At 32.2% G+C, this 23,191-nt stretch overlaps 1 protein-coding gene across 3 annotated transcripts in view; it reads left to right on the top strand.

Annotated features, from left to right (window-relative positions):
• Positions 1–262: 262 nt before the first annotated feature.
• The window catches only part of LOC118189571 (trithorax group protein osa-like), a 320,714-nt gene continuing 297,785 nt past the window's right edge, over positions 263–23,191 (top strand). For 2 of the 3 annotated variants that reach the window (XM_085817608.1, XM_085817609.1), the window contains exon 1: positions 263–1,372. In XM_085817608.1, the coding sequence (XP_085673734.1) occupies positions 488–1,372 (885 nt within the window). In that variant the 5' untranslated portion in view covers positions 263–487. The remainder of the gene's footprint in view (positions 1,373–23,191) is intronic. The other variant, XM_085817610.1, reaches the window with a different exon arrangement.

Raw genomic sequence — 23,191 nt, forward strand, 5'->3', positions numbered from 1 at the left:
CGCCAACGTTGCTAGAAAAACATTTGCGAGGAAACCATCGATGAGGCGAAGCCTATTCACTACGAATGCATCCGCCACCACAGACCCGTATAAAAAGTAGTTCTATGTAGGATGATATTTTGAAGCTATAAATTTGTATTTTATAGAATTAAAAGTTACAGGAAATGCAAAAGTAAAAACAAATTTAAAGAAAAATAGAAGGATATAGATTGGAAGTTTCAATCTGAAGCGTGTTATTATCGCGGATGGATACAAGAGCTCGTTTCGCAGATGTTCCCGCTTTAGCAGTCTACATTTGGAATAATGGTGGTGTTGTGTTTATGAGAATTGTGTCCCTTGCTTTCTACTAGTGTATTTTGCTGTGTGGACAGCATGTGTTAAAGCGAGGAAGATCTGATAATGAGCGTCGAGTACCGAATCGCGAGCTAAGAGGTGATTTGGATTACACGATGCCGTTCGACTGGGTGGTGGTGTGACGACAACAGGCATGGCAACGCCAGCTCACGCTCGAATGGCTTGCCCTGAACAAAAAACCCCTGAAAGCGGAGACCAGGAGGGCAGTGAAAGCCTCAAGAACGGAACATCGCTCGAAGACTCGGACGACTCGACCGGTAACGTGTTGGTCAAAAATCGGGTTCGATCTCCCGCGGGAAGCGCCGCCGGCAATCAACAACACAGGGACATGACGATGGATAACTTTCAAGATGGAGGGACCGCTCCGCAACCTAATAGTAGGCCTGCTAGCGCGAACTTGGAAGGTAGTTTTCCCGCTTCTATGGACAGATCGCGACTTGACTACCAGGCATTCAATCAAAGTACGAATAGGGATAATGAGGATTTCAGGAATTCGCAGGAGAATTACAACCACGGCGGCAGCGGTTGCGATCTGAGCTACGGTCGGGGAAGCTATGCTAGTGGCGGTGATCAACATGGCGGACAGGGAAATACCAGTGATATGACGACAAACTCGCAGTCAAATAAAATGTATCCACAATATAATCAGCCCCAAATGAGGCCAGGCTATTCCCAAGCCCCTCGGAGCATCAATATGGGACCCCAACAGAGGTCGCCGGGGCCCGCAATGGGCGGTGGTTACCCGGGCGGCAATAACTCTCAACAACAGAGGTTTCTATCGGGGCCCAGTTTATCTCAACAAACGGGGCCCACCCCGACACTGAACCAATTGCTTCAAGCTCCTAACTCATTGCAAAGATATCATAACAATTACGATTACAGTGCGAGTCAGGGGTTGCATAAAAACATGGGGGATCCTAATACGTCTCAGTATCAGGGCCCCAATAGTTCGTGGGGTAATATGAGAGGGTCCTCAGGTTACCCTCAACAAATGTCATCTTCTATATACAGAAATCAGGTAAAAATTTCTTTATTTTATTACTCTGTAATGATATTCTTTAACAGTGCTCTATGTTAGTAGTTTGTGTACATATTTGGGTATTTGTTTTAAATGCAGTCTGATTAAACTGTAATAATTCTTGTGAATGTTTAAATTTAATTGCTGCAGGTCAAGAGTTTTCTTAAATCTGAAATTTTGGCGATCTGAATTGTGTTTCAGATCTTTTATAGTGTTCATACGTATTGAATATGTATTTTTAATGAAGCTCCTGTGCTTCTTTCTGAAAAAAGTGAAATGGTGCTAATTTTATAATCTGTGATTAATATTTTGCATGTAATAACTTTAAAGTGTACGCACCTCCTAAACATACTAGTGACATGTAGAAGAGTATGTAAAGGGCATATGTATGTGTGTAACTGAAGTGCTGTGTATTGGATTTTTAAAAAGGTCATAACGAGGTCATTATGATCGACAGAGAGTTCAAACATAGATACGGAGTTCGGGAAAGTTGTCGTGTGAAGCGACATGTTATGTTTCGTAATAGTGGGGAGGTCCGGGTGTTAGCCACGTGCCGAAGTTGGCCTGCGGAGAGGAAATTTAAATTTTGGAGGCAAAAAGTGAGCCGCCGCTGACAGCTGGGAGTTGTGGAGAATGGCGGCATCTGATTGGTTGACCGAGCCATGGAGATTCTGAATTAATCACATCTGTCACTCTCTGGCGCTGCCATTTCCTTCTCTCGTTCGCTCGCAGAAAAGAGGACCAGCCCATTTCGTATTTAAAGGGATGATGATATATATTTTTTATTGGGTCTTTTTGTAGTTTTATTGTACATGTAAATTAAATAATTGACGTAATATTCTTTTTTTCCTAGAATAGTACTTCATAAGTACGTGAGCGTATTTAATAGACATATCTGATTTCCGTAAAATAATTTTTTCCCCTCTCCATTTGTTTTATTGTTTATTTTTTTAAATTAGGTAATATTTCTTTGGCAGTTTTTAAAATGGGCAATATTTTAATTTTTAAGCATTATCAAAAGCGTATTTTTAGACCTGATAGTGCATATTTCGGTATTAAATTAGCATTTTAGACAGTTTTTCTTTTCTTTTAATTTTTATTTCTAGTGAGCATTAGTTTTTCAGTGACAGATTTGACACCTTAAAATGGCAAGAAGTACTAGCGAAAACTTTCCGATTTCTATTCTTGTAATCGACTTTTTGTAATCGAAATTTCAGAATTAAATTTCTGTCTTTAAATGTGCTTTCATTTGGGCTTAAAATGAAAGCATTTGTAAAATAGTCAGTGGGGTTTTTTTTTTTTCCAACTTCAGGTTGTATATTCATGAAGCTTAAATAAAATTTGGTGTACATTAATGGTAATTTTAATGGAAAAAAAATATTGGTTGCATAGGTAACCTATAAAATTAGTTTTTTATTACAAGTTATTTGTCATCTAACAAAATGATGATATTGAACATAGCAAAAATTAAACTAATTTTAAATTAATATAGTACTTTTGTAGTTATCAGAAAACACTTTAATATTACTTTATTTAGGAATTACTGTAAGCTGATATAAAATACTAGATAATTTGCACCAAACTGCAATCGACTTGCGCTAATGCAGTTCAGGGTTCCCGCACGTTATTCCGCGATACGTAAATATTAAGTAGCTGATTTTTATATCAATTATGCCGTATCATACATTAAATTAGCAAAGTGAAGCTCTGTAGAAAAGTTTGTCCCGAGAAAATGTTTGAAATTAGAACATCGGTTGATCGAATAAGTCGGTAGACGAAGACTTCAACTACAGTCCTGTGCTGCTACCTACAGACATCTAGGATAGGTGCGAAAAAGTGCGATAATTACAAAGCAAGTACAGTACAAAATCCAAAATCCGGACGTCCATTATTCAGAATGATCTAAAATCCGAACCTCAAAGCCACAAACTTTTTTTTGGTATGCTTTACGCATGCTTTCACTTAGACACTAACTAAAATACTTCGTTATGAAAAAACAATCATGTAAGCATAAATTTATGAGATTAATAATTTGGCTCCGTAGCTGAGTATCTGCTAGGCATACATCTCAAATCAAAACATTCACCTATTTTATATCCTGACACCGACCTGGCGAGTCGTTTGCTTTCATCACCGTATGTTTATCAATACATGACAGCTTCAGTAATAACTCGTGCAGTGATATCTAAACTTTTTTTAATATTAGTAATTCATTAACAAGAATATGGCAACCTTTTATGCTAACATTACGCTTGGGAATTATTATAGATTTTTAAATGCTCTAAAAAGTGTTGACGAAAAATTTAAAAAAAAAAATTATAGATTTTTGTTAATGACATTCATAGGCCAAAAGATTACATTTAGTGCTTTTTTAATTCAGAATAACTGATATGTTATTCACCATAAACCCAGAAGTGCCGGCAGAATATGTCAGCACCATATGGGAGAATTTAGGAAGAAGTTTTTTTTATAATGCAAACTTTTCTTAATCATAAAACATGCACGACCTCGAGCATTTAAAGGAGTAACGATTTTCCCCGTTATAGATCATGCAAATAAAAGTGCATGGATGACACAAGCATTAATGAATGATAGGTTTGAAAATCATTTTATATCCGAGGATCGCCAGCATTTGAATTCAGTTGGTTTACTTGATGACTCAAAAATAGCCCTGATTGTAGACAATTGTTCGGCTCGTACTTCACTTTAGTGAGAGATAATGTATCCGTATTATACTTTCCTCCAAATTGTAGCCTGTCATTCAGCCTATGGATATCAGAATAGTGCGCATGCTGAAATGCAAATATTAAAGTAGCATTTTTAAAATCCATGTTAAATTTCTTGAACAGTAGCAAGACTATTCAAGAATTTTTGAAATATTTTAGCATAAAATCTGCTGTGGGGAGCATTGCAAGATCGTGGAAGGATGTGTCTCCAGACACGTTAAAAAATGCTTTGCATAATTTATGGCCAGCTACCATATTTCATGGTGAGGACGATGAAGATGATAGCTGCGAATTTGAAGGTTTTCAGATATCGAAAACGAAAGGTGAAATTTTCCAGTTAATGGATTTTGTAAAGAAATGTGGAGAAGCAATAATAACTGAAGATGATATAATAGAAGTTTTTCACTGCGATGACGGTGCCCTAATCGTCAATCAATTAACGGACAGCGAAATCTGTAGTATGATTTTAGATCCAGAAAATACTGCTACGGATAGTGACAGAGAGGTTATTGAAAATGAAAAAATTTTGATTGACAAGTTAGTTGGTATTCTCTACACAGCAATTGCAGGACTTGAACAGTGGAAGTAACTGAACAAGAAATTATGTCTGTTCATAGAATTAAAGAGAAAGGATTAGCACAAAAAAATGAAGCAACTTAAACAACTTACATTGAAAGAAATGTTTAGTAAAGTAAACAAACATTCAGCTTTTTTTGTAAAATTTGATACCCTTTAGATCATAATTGCTCTTTATTTCATAAATTACGGTTTCATATTTTTAATTGTAAAATTTCTGCATGCCATCTTACCAGATTTAAATTTATAATTTATAATCCGGAAAAATCCCAAATCTGGATTCGCCGAAGTCCTGATGAGTCCGGATTTCAGACTTTGTATTATATTAGCCAAAATTTGAGGGTACACCAAAGTTTGACATGTGAATAAAATAAAGCATATAATACATAGTGCAAGGGCATAGAATTTAAACAAGAATAAATAAGGTTACATATTAAGCATTAAGATTTTAGTGACATACCGAGAATATAGTATTTAAGCAAACATAAGAAAAATTAATTTTTCTGCAAAATATTAATATCTTCCAATATGTAGTAGAAAATATTTGTTTTTCGACCAAGATCATCTCTGCAACTTAGCATGTCTGGGAGTTTACTTTTGAATATTTCAAAAATCATGATCCAAACACAGCCATTTGATAGTAGAATCAGTCTCTATCCACTGGTCTGCAATGGCTCTTCAAACCTCAATCAATTGGCTACATAACAATTTATTATTTCAAAGATTTACAGCTTTGATAATTACATATGCATATGTTTGAAGTAGAATTTTTTATAAATATTTTTTAAATGATTAGTATTTTAGTAGACAATATCCTTTAGTATTTGGTTGTACAGTCAAATACTGAAAATCCGCCGACCTGAAATCCGTGTTGCCTCTCAAAATATAAACATTAAGTTTATAGGTTCTGTAAACCGCAACGTTGATTACAAAATATTGAAGAAAAAATACTTACTGAATAATGACGTCATAATTACTGAATAATAATGAGTCATGACAGAAATACAAAATTATTGCCATCATGATAAAACTTTTCCCCCCTCTAATCTGCATCGAGGTAAAAAGGTAGACGATTCACTCAACTCTTCTTTCAAGTTCACGATTCACATTGTTGTATTTTCTGAGCTTTGTTATTTCACGAAATTATTTAGTGCTGCAATTTTTTTTTATCTGGATATTTTGTGGATATCAAGAAGAATTAAGAATATTTTAAATTTCAGCCCTTTTTATTACAATGACAGATAAGAAGCGCACTCATGATTTTGCTGCTTGCAACATTGAAAAATGTAAACACATTGCATTGACGGTAATGCAAAAAGTGCAAATTCTGCAAAAGATGGAAGCAGGTGCTACTCCTCCGTTTATAGCAGAACCGTATGGAATTGCGACCCGATTGTGTATGATATACGGAAAAATAAAGAAAAGCTGTTGAAATTTTACAGCAAAAGTGATTATAACGCCAGAATCCGAAATCGGAAATCTTTGCATGAGGCGAAATCGGCAAACTTTGATCCTATGTACATATAATACAATGAATAATATAATCAGTTTATATATGCAATAATAATTTAATGCATATAATAAGTTATTGCAATAATGTATATAATAATTTAATTAAATTATCTAATACGCTTTATTTATTTTTCACTTTTAGTCTGAATGCAGTCAAAAGTCGTCGGGACTTCGGCGATTCCGGATTATCAATTTTTCCGGATTATAGATCATCAGTTTAGATCTCGTAAGATGGCATGCAGAAATTCTAAAATTAAAAATATGAAACCGTAATTTATGAAATAAAGAACAATTATGATCTAAAGGGTATCAAAATTTACAAAAAAAAGCTTAATATTTATTTGTTTACTTTATTAAACATTTCTTTCAATGTAAGTTGTTTAAGTTGCTTCGTTTTATGTGATAATACTTTCTCTGTAATTCTATAAACAGACCTAATTTCTTGTTCAGTTACAAAGTTCTGCTGTTCAAGTCCCGTAATTGCTGTGCCGAGAATGCCGACTGTGTAGTGTATACTGACCTTTGTGTAGTGCTAAGATGAATTTTCTTTTTTATGTTATTTCATTGTTTAATTTAAATTGTAGTTTATTGAGACTATATATTTTTTGTTGGCTGCTCCTTTGACTTTTTAAGTGAATATAGATCGATGTGTACATGGACAAAGGGAGTGCTCAATGCCTAGTTTGTGCAATTTTCTGAATAGGTTGATGTGTACATGAATAGAGTTTGTTCAATTCTTTGACTTCTTATTTTAGATTTGTGTCCAGGGTATATGCTCACGTATCCCAGGGCCCACAGTCAAAAAAGCAGATAATAGGACACCGCAGGCCGTGGCTCACTGAGTTGCACCACTGAGTTTTTTTTTTTTTTTTTAACATGAAATGCTTGAAAGAGATGAAGCTCGTCCTGTAAAACAAGAATATAGCGGCAAGTCTAGTTAACATTGAGTAAATGGCTGTCTCACTAAATTAGTGAGATATTGCCAAACGCGCAATGGTTTTGGTGACTAATTTTTGTCAACAAATCACTAAAAGTTGTTAAACTTAGCAACATTTTGATTCGGTCCCTGTGTAACTGTAATTGGTATTGTAACTGAGTAACTGTGATTGATCTCCATTATGTAACTGTAACCATATCTATCCCTCATATGCCTTCCAGTAATTTCAAGAAGTAGAAGGTGCTAGAGATTTTTCAGCAGCACGACGGAAACTAAATAAAACTGGAGACAGAGCATCGGTTTCTCTGCTGTTAGATGTGTAGTTAGTTCAGCATGAGATCTCTGTAACAGCTGTGTCCTTGTAGACTTGCTTTACATTGTATTTTGTGTAATGTACATAGTAGTTTGAAGTGTAACTACTGATTATTCTCTGTGATACTGAGAAGAGTTGTCTGAGTATTTTTGTGGAAAGTTCCAGAACTGTAAAGCAGAGTCGTAGCTAGGGTTTTCAGCGCCCAGGGACAACTGAAGATTTCGCGCCCTCTACTGCTTGCCAAGGATGGAAAACATTTAATTCTAAAATATCGTAACATCAGTTTGGTGCCTCTTGGATTCTGCGCCCTGGTACAGATGCCCCCCTTGCCCCCCTCTAGCTACGCCCCTGCTGTAAAGTGTTCCTTTTGATAACATAAATTTTATCAAGCTGTAATCGGTTCCGCATGTATTCAATCCATTATGAGCCCGTATGCACGTGACCATGTATTGACAAGAATGTCCAATGTAAAGTGTTAATACTGCTGCAACCATTTCCATGCATGAATTAAAATTTGAGAAGTTATTGTGTATTTCGACTTTTACTTTTGTTACACAGTATTTGTTTGAAAATTTTTTTTTTATAGATTTTGACATTATAACTGTCTATTATCAGTCTCAGTAATGATTTGTCAATACATATGGATTTTTATTTTCACACTCACGTTTTATGTTCATGGTGGCATTATTAAAAATCGTTAAATAAGAGAAATGCGCTACAAATTATAAAAGTTATGAGCTTAGTTTGTAAGTGTGCATATTTGAATGTGATTTATGATAATTATTTTTAATTGCTAATTTAATTATTACGAGTTGAAACTAATAATAATAATAATAGCAAATATGTAAAGCTGATTTTTATTTTATTTTGCTATTTATGTTGTAATAAAAAATTAGAAGAAATGCATGCATATGGTTCAAACGAAAGGTGTACCTTTAGGGAAAGTGTTTTATGAAAAACTAATTGGATTATATTTTATCATGTAAGAAAGCCTCCAAAATATCCAAGATCCAATTTAATTTACATCTGTGATGTGAAGCATAAAATGAACCAACCATTCTGGGTAATCTGTGTAAATTTTTGCTTTAACACATCTTGTGTCATAAGTGACTAAAGTCATTTTCTACGAATTATTGTTATCAGTGGGCTTTTGTAATGGTTTTATAATAAGGTCGGGCACAAATGAGCACTAGGTTGATTTTAAACTTTGTTTGCATTGACAGAACCAAGATTGTATAATTTTTTCCCCTTTGTTTTCGGTAATAAGTAGACCTTTTTCATTGCAGTCATTTAGGTATACCCATGCTTCATCAAGGGTGACAATGTATTTCTATTTATCTCCCGTGAGTCTTCATACAGAGCTTTACAAACTATAGATTTGTAACAGGGTTGTTCTATGTTGAGTTCTCAACACAGAACAACCCTGGTAAACATTGTTTTTTAGCTTTTTTAAAAAACTGGTAAACATTGTTTTTTAGCTTTTTTAAGTTGTAAATCTTTGCTTATTATTTTATCTATTGTTACTACTAATGTACTATTTAAAGACTTTGCGATTGATTTCTGCATGGGCAGATTTTCTGTGGTTACCAGCAGTTTAACTTTATTTGACATCTTCATTCCATGTAAAAATAATGATTGATGTCCCATTTGATTAATATTGTTGCTTGTTTTGCACTTAGGAATTTAATACCATGCTTTTGTTTAACATTTTTGAATAATGGAACAGGACTATATCTATTCGGAAAGCAGAAAAATATATCCTTCATTTCAAAGCTTGTTTACATGCGACTTTTGAAAGAAGGGTAAATATAAAGTAGCAGATGATATTTTTCATTTCAAATAATAAGCTGTTATCAGAAGTTTTTGTTCCAAATATTTGCTCTTTTTTTCTTCTAAGTTTTTTATCGAAATTGTTCTAAAATGTCTGAACATCTTCTTATTTCAAGGTTTATGCAACATAATTTCCAAATAATTATGATGTTAAAATGTCATTAATTAATTGATGTATAAAAATAATAATTCATGTCTATTTTTTACTTTTGTATCATAACACTATTTTTTGTGAACCTGTTTTCTCTCTTTTAAGTTTAGAGCAATCATATGCTTGTGGTCACAATGAAAGATTAATAAATTGTATAGATTGCAAGGAAGTTTGGAAGATACTGCCATTTATAATACCATATCTTTTGGAATCCGTATTCAAATTGAACTAGAAGACAGAAAAAATAGTGTATAACCACAGCTAAATTAAGACTTTTAGAGGCCCTTAACACCTAGACTTCTTTTTCCCCACATAATTTTATGCCTTTTCTCTTCATTCTTTCTCTCTTCTTTGTTTACCTACATTCTATATTCCATAGTAAAACCAACAATGAGAAATTTTTTGTGGTGCCCTTTTTCTTTGATCTATAAGCACATGTTTATTTTGCTTAATAAATAATCTAGTTCTGAGTACAACTTCTGAAAAGATTTGTAAAGGAGTTAAAGAGGAATAAATTTCTAAAAAAAGTAGTACCCCACTTGAAAAATATAAAGCTCTCTCTCACAATAAAGCTATATGATAGTTTGTTACTATCACTGACTCACCATCAGTGAGTTATGTGAGCAAAAGTAGGGACATATGTAACTTCATTTAAATTTTTAATTTGCTTTCATTTCAATTTTTAATTTTTTTGTATGTTTTGTTTTGAAGTGCATGGCATAAAAAAATATCTTTGCATTTGAACAAGTACTACTGGGCAGTGCTAATTTGATTTGGATTTATTTGTGACTGAACTGATTCTAGAGGCATTTCATTGTTTTTGCCAATGTGAAATACAAATATGAGACCATTTTTTTTAGGAAGTCATTCACAAAAGCATTTCTTCTTTTAGACAGATGTATTTGCATGCTTTCTCATAATAACTGTATTACTTTGAATTTAATCTGCAGTAGGATTTCAAAACTGGAATAAATAAGAAATAGCCACTCTTGTATTTAAGCCCAGTAAGAATCATTTTGATTTTGAAGACTTGAATCATTTAAGGCACAATTGTTGGGTAGAGAGAAATGGGCAAAAATCATTTGTCGCTTTAAAGTATATGCTTTGAATTGAAGCCCTACCCTACTTTTATGTCTAAATCTGAATAAAAAGTGTAGCTTAAATTTGAAGACGCTAACCAGCGTGATAATGGTCATGCATGCAACTGGAATTTAAATGTTATGATAAACCAGGGTTTTTATTCTTTTCAGTATTTGGGGTGTAAAAACCCTTTGAAATTTACTCTTCATTTTGAATTTAATTCTTGTGAACTGTTTTACAAATTAAGTGAAATTTGTATAAAAAAGAATATGTTCAGTTTGAAGACCTATTGCTCATTTTTGGTGCCATATTGGCACATTTTGGCTAATTTCTTTTTCCAAGCCTTCAGTCGATATTAGATAAAATGAAACATCTTTAAATTCGTTGCACAATTCTCCAGAAACCCATTATGGGGGAAGAAGAGAATTTATATTATTTTTTTCTTTTTGTGAATAAGCTTTCAGTTTTCTCAATTTTGAATGTCTTTTGATGTTAAAATTAAGACAGCATAAAAAGGAATTGGCATATACCTATCTCATGTGTTTGTTGCAATCAATCATTGTTGTGTTCTGATTCATGTCGCAAAATTCAAGAGATGTTAAATTTGATGTTGTAAATAGATGAATGAACAGTAGCAGAACAAATGTTCTTTCTTCCTGATTCTGGTTTCTGATTGATGAGAAACATGTGCATAAGTGATTGTTGATGATTAGTAAGAGAATTATTGCCAGGAGAGAAATTAAACCAAATTGGCAATAGTTGATACCATGGAAATATGCCCCCCTTGTATGTACACACACCGTCTGTATTAAAATATACACTCTTCGAAAAAGGTAAGTTTACTAATCAAAGTTTAAATTGAGCTGTGTACCAGTTATAAAATAGCTAGGCATATCCAGAATACTGTAAAAATACAGAGCAAATTCAGGAACATTATGTTTAGAAAAGATTTGCTCATGTTTTTAGTGCATTGTACACTGCTCCACATTCCTCTTTAGAAAAGATCAGAAGCAACTTGGGATGTTTATTGCTCATATTGTGCTGACAATGCACTTGTCATCATCTTTTTATTTTTTTATTTTTCTGTGGAGCATTTAACCAACTATAGGGCTTAGCATCCTCCCTAGCAAAAGGATGTTTCATGACAGTTCTCATTCTGGTAAGGGGCCCACCAGTGACCGAGCGGTAAAGTCGCTGAACACTGGTAGTTCTGTCCGAGGTTCGAATCCCGCGAACGAGCTGGCTGCATGGGCGTTTTCCATGGTTTTCCCCATGCGTAACGTGTATATGAGCCAGTTCCCTTAGAAAGTCCTCCACGAAGGCATCCCTCCCATTAGGCAGATAGCCCTCGAGGCTTTGCCATAATCACACAGACACTTATTCTGGTAAGATATTTATAATTTAGAAAGAACAAAGAATGTTTCCTTGTGATATGAAGTATTCAAACTTCTGTCATGCTGCCTGGAGTAAATCCGATGACAAGCAATGAGGTTTAGAAAATGTGGAGTGACCTTTAGTCTCAATATAATGGAATATTGCTGAAGTTTGATTATTGTTGGTCACATAAGATGGAATAGTGAGCTCATGATACTCAGGTAGTAATTTATCAAATTCTGAGTCACCAAAAAGTACAGATATGTCTAAATCAAACAAACTCTTAAACAGTTTGTCACACGATGACAAACCAGTTCTGGAATCGATAAGGCAATTGTTAACGTCAACAGGTAATCCATATTTCTTAAGGAAATCATCATCCAGAACTGGCTGATTTACATCCGTAATGATAAATAACCAAGTAAAGTTACGACATAAATTTAAATCCGGAGTAAGATGTTTAGTGCCAAAGGTGGAAATCTTAGTTCCATTCGTAGTGAACAAAACCAAATCCTGAGAAGGCCTAGAACACTGAGCATACTGTTTTGGTAACACCGACACATCTTCTCCAGTATCAATTAAATATTTTAATTTTGACAAGGCGTTGGTGAAAAATATATGATTCACCTTTATCAGCAAACATTTTTTGACATTTCTCATTTTACGAAAGGACTGACATGTCCTTGCATGCTTGCCAAAATTTACATGATGAAAAAAAAGGCTGTTTGCTATTTTTAAAGATTAGTGTGTCTGCATGACCTAATGTGCAGTATGAATGTCGAAAATTGCACTTAGGACTGCAAGAATAACTTCCTAATGCAGAGGTTAACTCACCAACTTGCTTTGTCAGCTGCACTAACTGAAGTTCCAAGCAAGTTGCAGCAGATTGACTTGGCTGTAGGGTCACGATAGCTGTATTTATATAAGAGTGACTTGTGAGCTCAATAATAGTATTAGCTCATAGTCAGACTCAAATCATCTTCACTAAGAGTAGCCAAAAAAGATTTTGTATTATTAGGGAGCTTTTGAAAGCCACACTGATCTTAACAAGGGTTCACCTACGGTATCACCTGCTAAAGTGCACATAGAAGTCAACAGCTGAGAAGGGCTTAAATATGACTTAAATATGGTGGCTAAGCTCAAGACCTTGAAACAGAGTATGAATTTTCAATGCTTCACTTTCAGAATGTATTGCTATCCATCTTTGTTTTAGAAAATCATATTTTCCTGAAACTGGACATTTTAAAATTATATCGCTGACAGAATTAAGTATATCGGGATCCACAGCAGCAACAAAATGGTTAAATTTTGTTAAATCTGAAGTAAGATTTATATATATCCCAGTCAAGCAAATCATAATGTTAACCTTAGAATCATTCATACTAACTTGTTTTCTGAAAAGGTGGTAATTTTACTGAAATGTGCAATACCTGCATAGATGATAAATTTTCAGTTGGAAAATCATCAGTAGAATTTTTGCAATGACTGTTAAATTGAGAAAAGATAATTGATTCTAATCTCAAATGCAAGAAAATTATCAATACTAAAGCATGGTGTGAAATGGCAAAAGACCGATCACATGACCATTAGGGACAAGCACGAGAATGAAAAATACACAAATATTAACAAAATGTAAAATATTCACTTCATAAAACATATACTGTGCACATCATCAATAAGGGAAAACCAACTCCAGTGAATGCCAAAAACATGCGATACAGTCGAAAGTCATTAATTCGGACACCCATAATCCGGAATGATCTATAATCCGGACCTCAAAGCTAAAAACTTTCTGCGCATGCTCCGCGTTGACATATGCACATTGGCGTTTACGCGTGCACGTTTTATGTATAACGGACGATATAAGCTAAAATTATCTAATTATCTATTTCAGTTAATGTTGATGATTGCATTGTTCCTTAATCTTCGAGTTGGATCCGGCTTATTATTTTTTGCAGACTGTAAGAACAATTTTATAAAAGTAAACTTGAACGTTCGATTATGTCAAATAGAATTTCCGATGCTGGAGCTCCCAAAGGATCTACAAAACGAAAGTTTGTTTCGATGTCCATCAAACAAAAAGTGGAATTGCTGCAAAAAATAGATAAAGACATGAAGAAGGTGACAGAGAGGTTAGTGAAAACGAAAAAATTTCGATTGACAAGTTAGTCGGTATTCTCAGCACAGCAATTACGGGACTTGAGCAGCGGAAGTTTGTAACTGAACAAGAAATTATGTCTGTTTATAGAATTAAAGAGAAAGTATTATCACATAAAATGAAGCAACTTAAACAACTTACATTGAAAGAAATGTTTAATAAAGTAAGCAAATAAATATTAAGCTTTTTTTTTTTTTTTTTTTTTTTTTTTTTTTTTTTTTTTTTTGTAAATTTCGATACCCTTTAGATCATAATTGTTCTTTATTTCATAAATTACGGTTTCATATTTTTAATTTTAGAATTTCTGCATGCCATCTTACGAGACTTAAACTGATGATCTATAATCCGGAATCGCCGAAGTCCCGACGAGTCCAGATTAACGACTTTTGACTGTATAAAGTATGTACTTTAAAAAATACACTTTTAAGACATTCTAAAAAATCTTTCAAAAATCCAGTAAAATTTGAAAAACATTCTTAAATTCTAAAAAACAAACACATATAAAATAATTTAACAGCACCTGCATTAAAAAAATATGGTAATTTAAAAGGTAATCAATCCAGTTTCAGCACTGACACACAAATTGATGAAAATCTTCATCAAAGTATTTTTAAGAATCATTTGTACTGATGTAATACCATAGTAAAATCAGTAAAAAATTCATCCATGGTTGTTTAAAAACTTCATTAAGCAGCATGTAAAATGGCATCATACTTCATTCTAATAAGTTCTGGACCATGAGATTTTATAACTGAAAATGCGTCTTCTGTACAAATCATGGGCGAAATCACAACCTGTTTTCAAGGCAGGTATAGCTGCAACATATGTTGCATCACCGCAAGTTCTTACTTTAGATCACCTTACGTTGCAACTATATTACCTTATCCTTCCCCACAGAGCTAGCTAGACAGAAAGAACATGGTGCTAGTAAATATCATGTTAATTAAGTAAACTTTGTTTAAGTAAAACAAATTAGTTAATAAGATGTCTTTTATTAGGTATATAACCATATCTGTGCATTTATATTTACCTTTTATAGGTTTAATTTTATAGTAAAACTTTTAACTTCTGTTTAATTAGAAGGCAAATTTTCTTCAACTTGATTTTGTTTCATAAAATGAGAATTTGCACATAGTCAGTTTTTTAATAAAACTGGTGCCATGGTTGAATTTTGATGTTCCAGGCCAATACATTACAATAATTAGAAGTATGAATGAAACCTGAATCAGAAAAATCAGCCTACCAGTCAAACAATAAGTACTAATAAAAGCTGACTTTCTGAGTACAAAAGTTTATCATTTTAAGCAATAGTAATTATAAGTTTCATTTTACATCATTTCAGGATTTTTCCTTGTTTAAGTCACTGTTTTATTTAAAAGTAAATTTTTTTTTCCGATTATTGCAATAGAATAATAGCACTTAAAAATTTTCTTTTTCTTTCCCCCTACCTTCTGTTTCAAGAATATACTACTTAAAGTAGTGTAAAATCCATTTTTTGTGAATTATTTTAAGTTATTATTACTTTATATTATTTTAATGTAGATACATTAATCTTTTTTTTTTTTTTTTTTCCTTGTAAGGGACTTTAATTTTATTTTTCATCTGATAGAAAAATAGCTTTAAAATCAGATTTAATAACAATTTCATTAAAAGAGTATATAAATGTCGTAACAGAGGTTTAATTTTTTTTTTTTTTTTTTTTTTTTTTTTTTTTTTTTTCTTTGTCTTTTTTGAAGTGAATCAAGTTAATGCAAATTGAATGGGTAAGAAAAGGAGAAAAATATTTCTTTTCCAAGTATTTATGAAAAGTTACCAAATCAATTTTTGATTCATTTTTCTCCCTTCTTTTATTTGCAAGTTGTTTGGTTTGTATTTTTTGTCTTTTGTCATGTACACTTTTTTTTGTGTCTATAACGAGAACCATTTTAAAAATATTTTTTGTTGCTAAAGATGGCATTTCGAGAATCCAAGATAAAATTCCTATGAATTTTTAGTTACCTAATTTAGCACCTGGATATACATTTTTATTTATCTTGTTTATATGTGTGTTTATTCATATTAAACGACTTTCATTAACTGGCATATGTGTACATCAACAAACACCCATCTTTTCGGAGTTTTCTTATCATTATATTGTTTAACTGGGCTGTAGTTTATTCTTTCTTTACCATAGTTAATGTGTATGAAAGTTTTGCATTTCTTTAACGCTCTTTGCGTTTCTGATGAGCGAAAAAAGAAAGAAAAAATTACGAAGAATCATGATTTTGTTTTATTAATTTTTATAAAAGCGTTCGTTCACAGATGAGTTTTTATGCCACTCTGTGCCCCCCTTCTACCGTTCTGCTTATTTAAAAAGCTTCTGTTTTATTTTAAAAAGCAACTATTTTATCTGAACTGCTGTAGTGATTTATTAAAAATGCGACAATGAAAATTGCCGCCTTGAAATTACGTCAAAATTCGGCTGATGCATAAATAGGCTTTGACTCATAAAACCGACTGCTGACGAAATGATTACGTATCTATTGTAAGTTAAGTCTTTTTTTGTTTTTGTTAGTAGAAAGGGTGAAAGACATAAATTGTTCGCTTCTTCTGAATCTTTTCTTTTTCATTCATTTTAGATCCCCCCCCCTCCTGCTTTAGCTGGTTGCTGAATTCTTCTCTCGCCTTTTTCTGTTCTAGTGTTTTAGGTAAACGAAGTCTTTTCTTTTTCGGATGCCAGGATATTTTGATTTGAATTTTCAGAATAAAAATGTTAATCATTGCTGGCAGTTGAGATTTCTATAGACTGAATTTTACCACTAATGTGTATTTTTTAATTTGCAATTTGAATAAAGTTTATTAATAAGCATTGATCAGGATTCTTTTAGTCACTAAGTAATTGAATTTTTAGTAAGCTAATTCTCAAATTCAACATTTATTTATTTATTGTTTGGAATAATTAATTCACGTTCTTCATATCTGAAATTAGTATTTATCTGATTTAATATGAATGTTTATTGAATATAAAGTCTGTCAGTAGATAATTAATATGTATCCTACAACCATTCATTATTAAAATGAATCCTAGTTATGATATATTCTATTCGCGAGTATCCTGTTTAATATCAGTACGTATTCTAATTGTAAAACATTCATGTTATATAATTCAGAGACAGTTGTGTGAGAGGAATTGTATATTCTTTCACAAATTAAATTGTGTTTGAATGATTAGATTGCTGTAGAAAGTTTTTTCTGTTGAAACTGCTAAAGCGCTTTGAATAAAAGATAATTGCTTTTTAAAAAAAAAAAAAAATTCTCCTGTCCTATTGTCATTTCGTATTTACAGTTTTGGACTTTTTCAAAACATGAATTTGAAATGAAAACACATTAGCATTCTACTAAATTCCAAACATGTGATGTTTTTCTAAATACAGTATTCACTAAGAGAACTTTTTTTTTGGATCGTAGATGTTAATTCTGTTAGTGTTATCAAAGGAAAATTGTGGAAAAAAATAAAATCGTTTAGATTTAATGAAAGTAAAGGAATTGCTTATGTCATTTACTCAAAACATAACTTTCCTGTTGTAGCTGTGGGTATTTCTAAGCAATAGAACAGCAATATGTTTCGTTTTAGTTTTGAGACATAGAAGTAGAACTGTGTTTATCCAAACTAATTAGAAGCTATTTCAGATAATTCTTTTTTTTTCCCCAAAAAAACTCATGATCAGTCTTGTTTGCATAAAAGAAAATGTTAATTTTGCATTATTGTTGTTAAGGACATGAAGAATAAGCTTCAGAAATTTCATTTTAATATGCCTGTATTTAAATAATGCATATAAAAAATTGTAATTAAAAAAAATTATAGCAGGTTCATGATAAAATGTGCTTGATTACGTTTCTTCTTTGAACTTGGATAAGCCAAGCAATATGGTAGATTCATTTCAGATACACTGCAACATATTTTTAAGTGGAATTTTATTTATTGATAAGTGATTCTTTATTTTTGATAATTCTCCACTTCTTTCTGAAAAATATGGTAAGAATTTTAATCGATTTAATGTTTTTATTTTTGTTAATTTCAGTGTTTATTAAAGCTTACAGATAAGTCGCACATAATAGTTCTTTTTGTGTGGAGTACTAAAGTATTATTTGGGAGAATATTTGAATATAATCAGCTGTCAGTTAATTTGGAGGTGTTCTTTTAGCAGCTATGTAAAAGATTGGTTATCTGGACTATAAAATATTCCTTTGCTATAACTTTAATGCTTACTAAGGAATTTTTTAATAATTATCTGGTTAATGTAAGTTCCATCATGTAATATTTAAAAATTTAATTTCAATGATTATTTCCCAGTCTCGTATATCCTTATAATCATGAAATGTTCTAAACGATTTTTTTCATAAAATTTTTTAAATGAGGTTTATAGGATATACTGCAGAATGTATGTTGTTATTCATCGTTTATACATTCTGTAAGATTTACAAACGAAGTATAGACATCATTATTTTACATACTTTTGGGACATCATCGATCACATTTGTAAGAATTACAAATAATAATTTGTAAGTATATAACGTAGTAGTGAATTTGTAAGTTAGAATTTTCAGTTTAGTTGCGAAAGAAAGTGAGAATTTATTCACAGTTTTACCAGCTAATTTGAGGTTAGTTAATGCACGCACGATTGCTGTACGAATGTCTAAAAGGAAAGTCGTCTCTAGTTTGAAGGAGATTGTGTTGCCAAAAGTAGCTTAGAATGAAACGAACGAAGCAAGGAAAAAAGTCAAATGCCACAAAAGCTCTTAAGACTCATTTCAGCCTTCATGAAAAGATCCTTGTACAATTGGACGGCGCACCGAAGTTAGTTCCTCGAAAGATATAATGCCGTCCTGAGCAAGTCACCAGCCAAACTGGTAGGGCCAGTCTCTCAAACTACCCCTCCAGTTCTCCGTGTTGTTGCAGTCTTTTTTTTTTTTTTTTCTCTGATGTTGTTTTTTAGTTATTACTTGTTCTTTCACGCTAGCTTCGTTGCATTGCATCTACGGAGTGTCGGCCGTCATTATTGCGAGTTGGTTTGCTTGCTGTTGTTGCTTGGCTTATGCTAGTAGTGGTGGCCTCATTCTCTTGGTTTTGGGTTTGCTGCTTTTTTTGTGATATTAGTGTTGTTGCCGCATTTGGCAACTTATCGTCATAGCTACACATTTTTATTTTATGGAATTTTGTGTGTCGAAAGTCTGTCAGATAAAAATTTGTTTCTGGCCCCTTTTTTTTGTATATATCTATATTTTGGGGGCATGAGTTTGTTTTCGTATTTGATATATATGTTGTGTAGTAACATGTTTAGGAATATATATATATATATTTTCTTTTTTTGTTGTAAAAACTTCTTCGAAAATTTTTTTTTTTACCCAAAAAGGGCGTTAGCCTGAATGGGTAAGTATCAAAACGCGATTTACTGGCGTATCACTTTAAATACCTGAATCACTTTTCAGATTGTTCCACGAAATATTAGCGCCCTGTATTACTTTTAAAAAGATTAAGTAATAAGGAATCTGCTTGAATTGTATGTATGTTTCTGGCACTGTGAAAAATCGACGGCACCCTAAGACCATCAAATTTTGAATAACGCAGTCCTCCACCCGAAATATGAGCATCTGGAAGCCCAAATTTTGTGTTTCGTATTTTGTAAAACTTTAATGAATTTTTAATAAACTCAACGATTTGAAAGTGAGCAGTGGCAACACTATACAGATAACACTTCAGTACACACACTTAACATTTCATCGGGAATTCTAAACACACTCTGCTTTTAACATTTTTGTAATTTTGCTGTTGAATTAATCGTATAGGGCGTTAGTGCGAGAAAATGCTGCTTAATAATAAAGCTAAGAATACAAAAAGAAATCTAGAGCAGGATTGAGTGAAACAGAAGACTGGTAGGCAGCGAGAGCATAGAAAAACCTTAACAACCCCCCCTTTGGGCAATGGTTAAATATCTGAATTTTTTTTTTTATTATTTATTTATTTTCTGGCTTTGCATAAATGTTTACAGCTGGAGGATCATCACCTGTCCTCATTTAAAGTGAACAAAGACTAGTTATATTGTTTCATCTTAATTATAGGTTAAAAAAAAGTCCATTAAGAATATAATTTCAAAACACATTGGCTGTTACTATTTTTTAAATTTTTTCGTTTTGTATAATTAAGCTATGAAAATTATGTAACTGCATTATAAAGTAAGCTATGAATTCACTTAATTATTTGTTCTTGTGAAATAAAATGATATTCAAAATGCTTCATTTTTTTGGAGGGGGCAGCTTCAGATATAGAAGGATTTATATTTAATAATGACCTTTGTATTCTGAAGTATTGTATTATCTTTGAATGTTTGCAGTTTTATTATAATGTAAATTTTATTCTTTCTTTGATGAGAATTTGGATAAAAGGTTTCTTTTTTTGTTCACAAAAGTTGATTATAAATTATCAAAATATTCATTCTACAAACGTAGTTTAATTTCCAAAAGTGTAGGATTAATACATTAAAATGTTTGTCATATTAGTATTACAATTTTCTACATTAAAAAATTAATTGATCGGATTTTGAAGATTATGTAAGAATTAGTAAGTAGATATATAATATATATATTATATAATATATATATATATATAATATATATATTAGAATTAGTAAGTAGATATATAAATAATTATGTCTTGTATCCTGCCTATTTTTTTTACAGGCTAAGCTACCTAGTAAAGTTAAACAACAAATTTTTATTGTTAAAATAAATACTCCTAACTATATAGCCATGGCATTTAAAAACCAATGGAAAGAAGAGGTTTGCAGAATGTAAATAATGTTGAGATTTAGGTAAGAATGTTAAAAGTAATGGACAATTTTAAGTTACTCGGTATAAATACAACTTAAAGGTTTTAAATGTGGAGAAGGCATGCTGTTTTATTCTGAATGATAATAGTATGTGTAAAAAGTGTATTGAATGTACTTATTTTTTAAACTAATTCTTTCACCTTCTGTGAAACTTTATCCTCTGCATGTTGTAAGGGAAAGTCTTATTGTTTATATTAACATGTATAAAGATATCAGTGCAATGTTTGCTGATAGTAGATTCTGGAGCATGTATTCGATGTTGCAGAATCAACTGAAGTCGGAAATGCAGCGATTTTTATCTCATATCCGCCGCTGCTGGGTTTTCACCGACCGCAGCAGAACCGGCGCAAACGGTTTATTTTCGTTGATACGCGATTAAACAATGTGTGCACTCGCAGGAACTCTTCGTTGGCTAACTTTTCGGTGAGTGAGATTGCGGGAAATTGTGGCAACCGTAATCATACTGACTATTCTGTTTACTTGCTCAGCATTGCTGCAAGACTGTTAACGAGTAGTGCTGTAGAAGTAACGAGAAATTGTGTACCCGTATGTATTCGTTACTCGGTGAACCAGTACTCGTTACTATCGTATCGTTACTCGTTACTTTCGGTAAAATCCATCGGTATTCGTATCCTGAGCCTATTTTATCGGTATACGGCCCTAGGGATCGGTGTACGGCCCTATGCGATAGGGAGTTTTACGTCGTATTTTTGGATGGAAATAATTCACCTCTTTTTGTGGTGTCACAAAAGTCAGAAGTCAAAAGCGCCTACGGAAGGCCGTCAGGAAAATAGGGAAAAATAAAATAAAAAATAAATAAATAAAATAAATATTACAATAATAACATTAATTAGTAATTAAAATAATAAAAAATTAGTTAGTAAAAAACTTAATAATTAAAATAATAAAAAATAGTGATTAAAATAATGAATAATTAAAGTAACATAATAATTAGCAAGTGAAATATAAAATACTTATAAGTAAAATTTAACAAAAATGTAAAGATAAATAAAAATTAAAATAATTCTTAAATTATAAAGTAAAATACCAGACCTTGTCTTATTGGCTTAGTTACTTTTCGTCCTTTCTCATTTCATTCCAGCTCCAAAAAGTGTCATTTCGTTCGCTGCCTTCCCCTACCAATTCCCTCTTTCCCGTTTTATCCGCTGTTTGAAAAATAGGTGTTTACTTTACGATAAGACGAACGTCTGTTTACTTCAATTAAAATGGTTTAGAAGAGATGACTGTTTCTACTTCGACTTAGCTTTTGATTTCTAATGCTATTTATTATTTTATGCAGACGAATTATGCTGAGCAGAAGAATGAATTTCAGACCTGTTCAGAAGGTGTTGTATCTAAATATAACAACATTTTTGTTATATAGTATCCATTTTTTTAATTTCACACATTTCTAAAGCAACAGAACCACGGTATCACTATTTTGGCACACACACACCAAAAACATGTATAATTAACATTAATGTTACATTCTTTATTAAAAGCAACGGGTCCTCTTTAAATGTAACCATTTATGCTTTTTAGAGGATTTTACATGTCGTGGTCTTAAAAAGGTGATGTTCACTACCAATGTTTGTTTATGTTCTCAAAAATACAGATCTCTTAGAAAGTGACCTCTTAGAGATGTCGTAATTAGATGATTTGCTATAATTATTTTCTAATAGATAACGGAATTAATGTAATTTAATGTCAATAACTCGAAGAAGCAAGTTTAAATACGGTGCAACAAAAATACAGAAGTATTTTAAATGACGAAAACATTCATATTTTGTCAATGTCAGATTTTAAAAAGAATTAATTTTGGACAAATTGTGTAATCTAACTTTTAATGTTGTCTTCTGGTTCCTATATTTATAGCTGGCAAAGTTTTATACTCGTTATGAAAAAATAAAAATACAAGAAGTTTGAGTCCCGTAGACAGAGATTGACCGGGAAATTTAATTTCAAAATTTGCAGTGTTTGATGCCATTTGTAACTTGCCTTTGGGTATCACTTAATTAAAGGGACTAATATACCTTAAACCCCTCATAATCTTCGAAAATGTGACTGTTGCAAGAATTAGGATATTTTACTTATTTTAAAAGCAATTACTTCCAACGTTTTACAGCTGACTACATAATATAGCTGCTTTGGAAACTAGTAACCAGAAAGTTTGTGTTGCCACAAATATTTTTGTAATTTAATCCTCTTTGTGACAAAATATTTCGCCATGTTTCCACCTTGCGCGCATGATATTTTAAAAATGGTTAATGGTACATACTTGAAATTTGATGGAATT

Source organism: Stegodyphus dumicola, chromosome 5 (genome assembly GCF_044657685.1).
Source record: "Stegodyphus dumicola isolate Sdum_Otavi_A_Nest chromosome 5, ASM4465768v1".
Lineage (NCBI taxonomy): Eukaryota > Metazoa > Arthropoda > Arachnida > Araneae > Eresidae > Stegodyphus > Stegodyphus dumicola.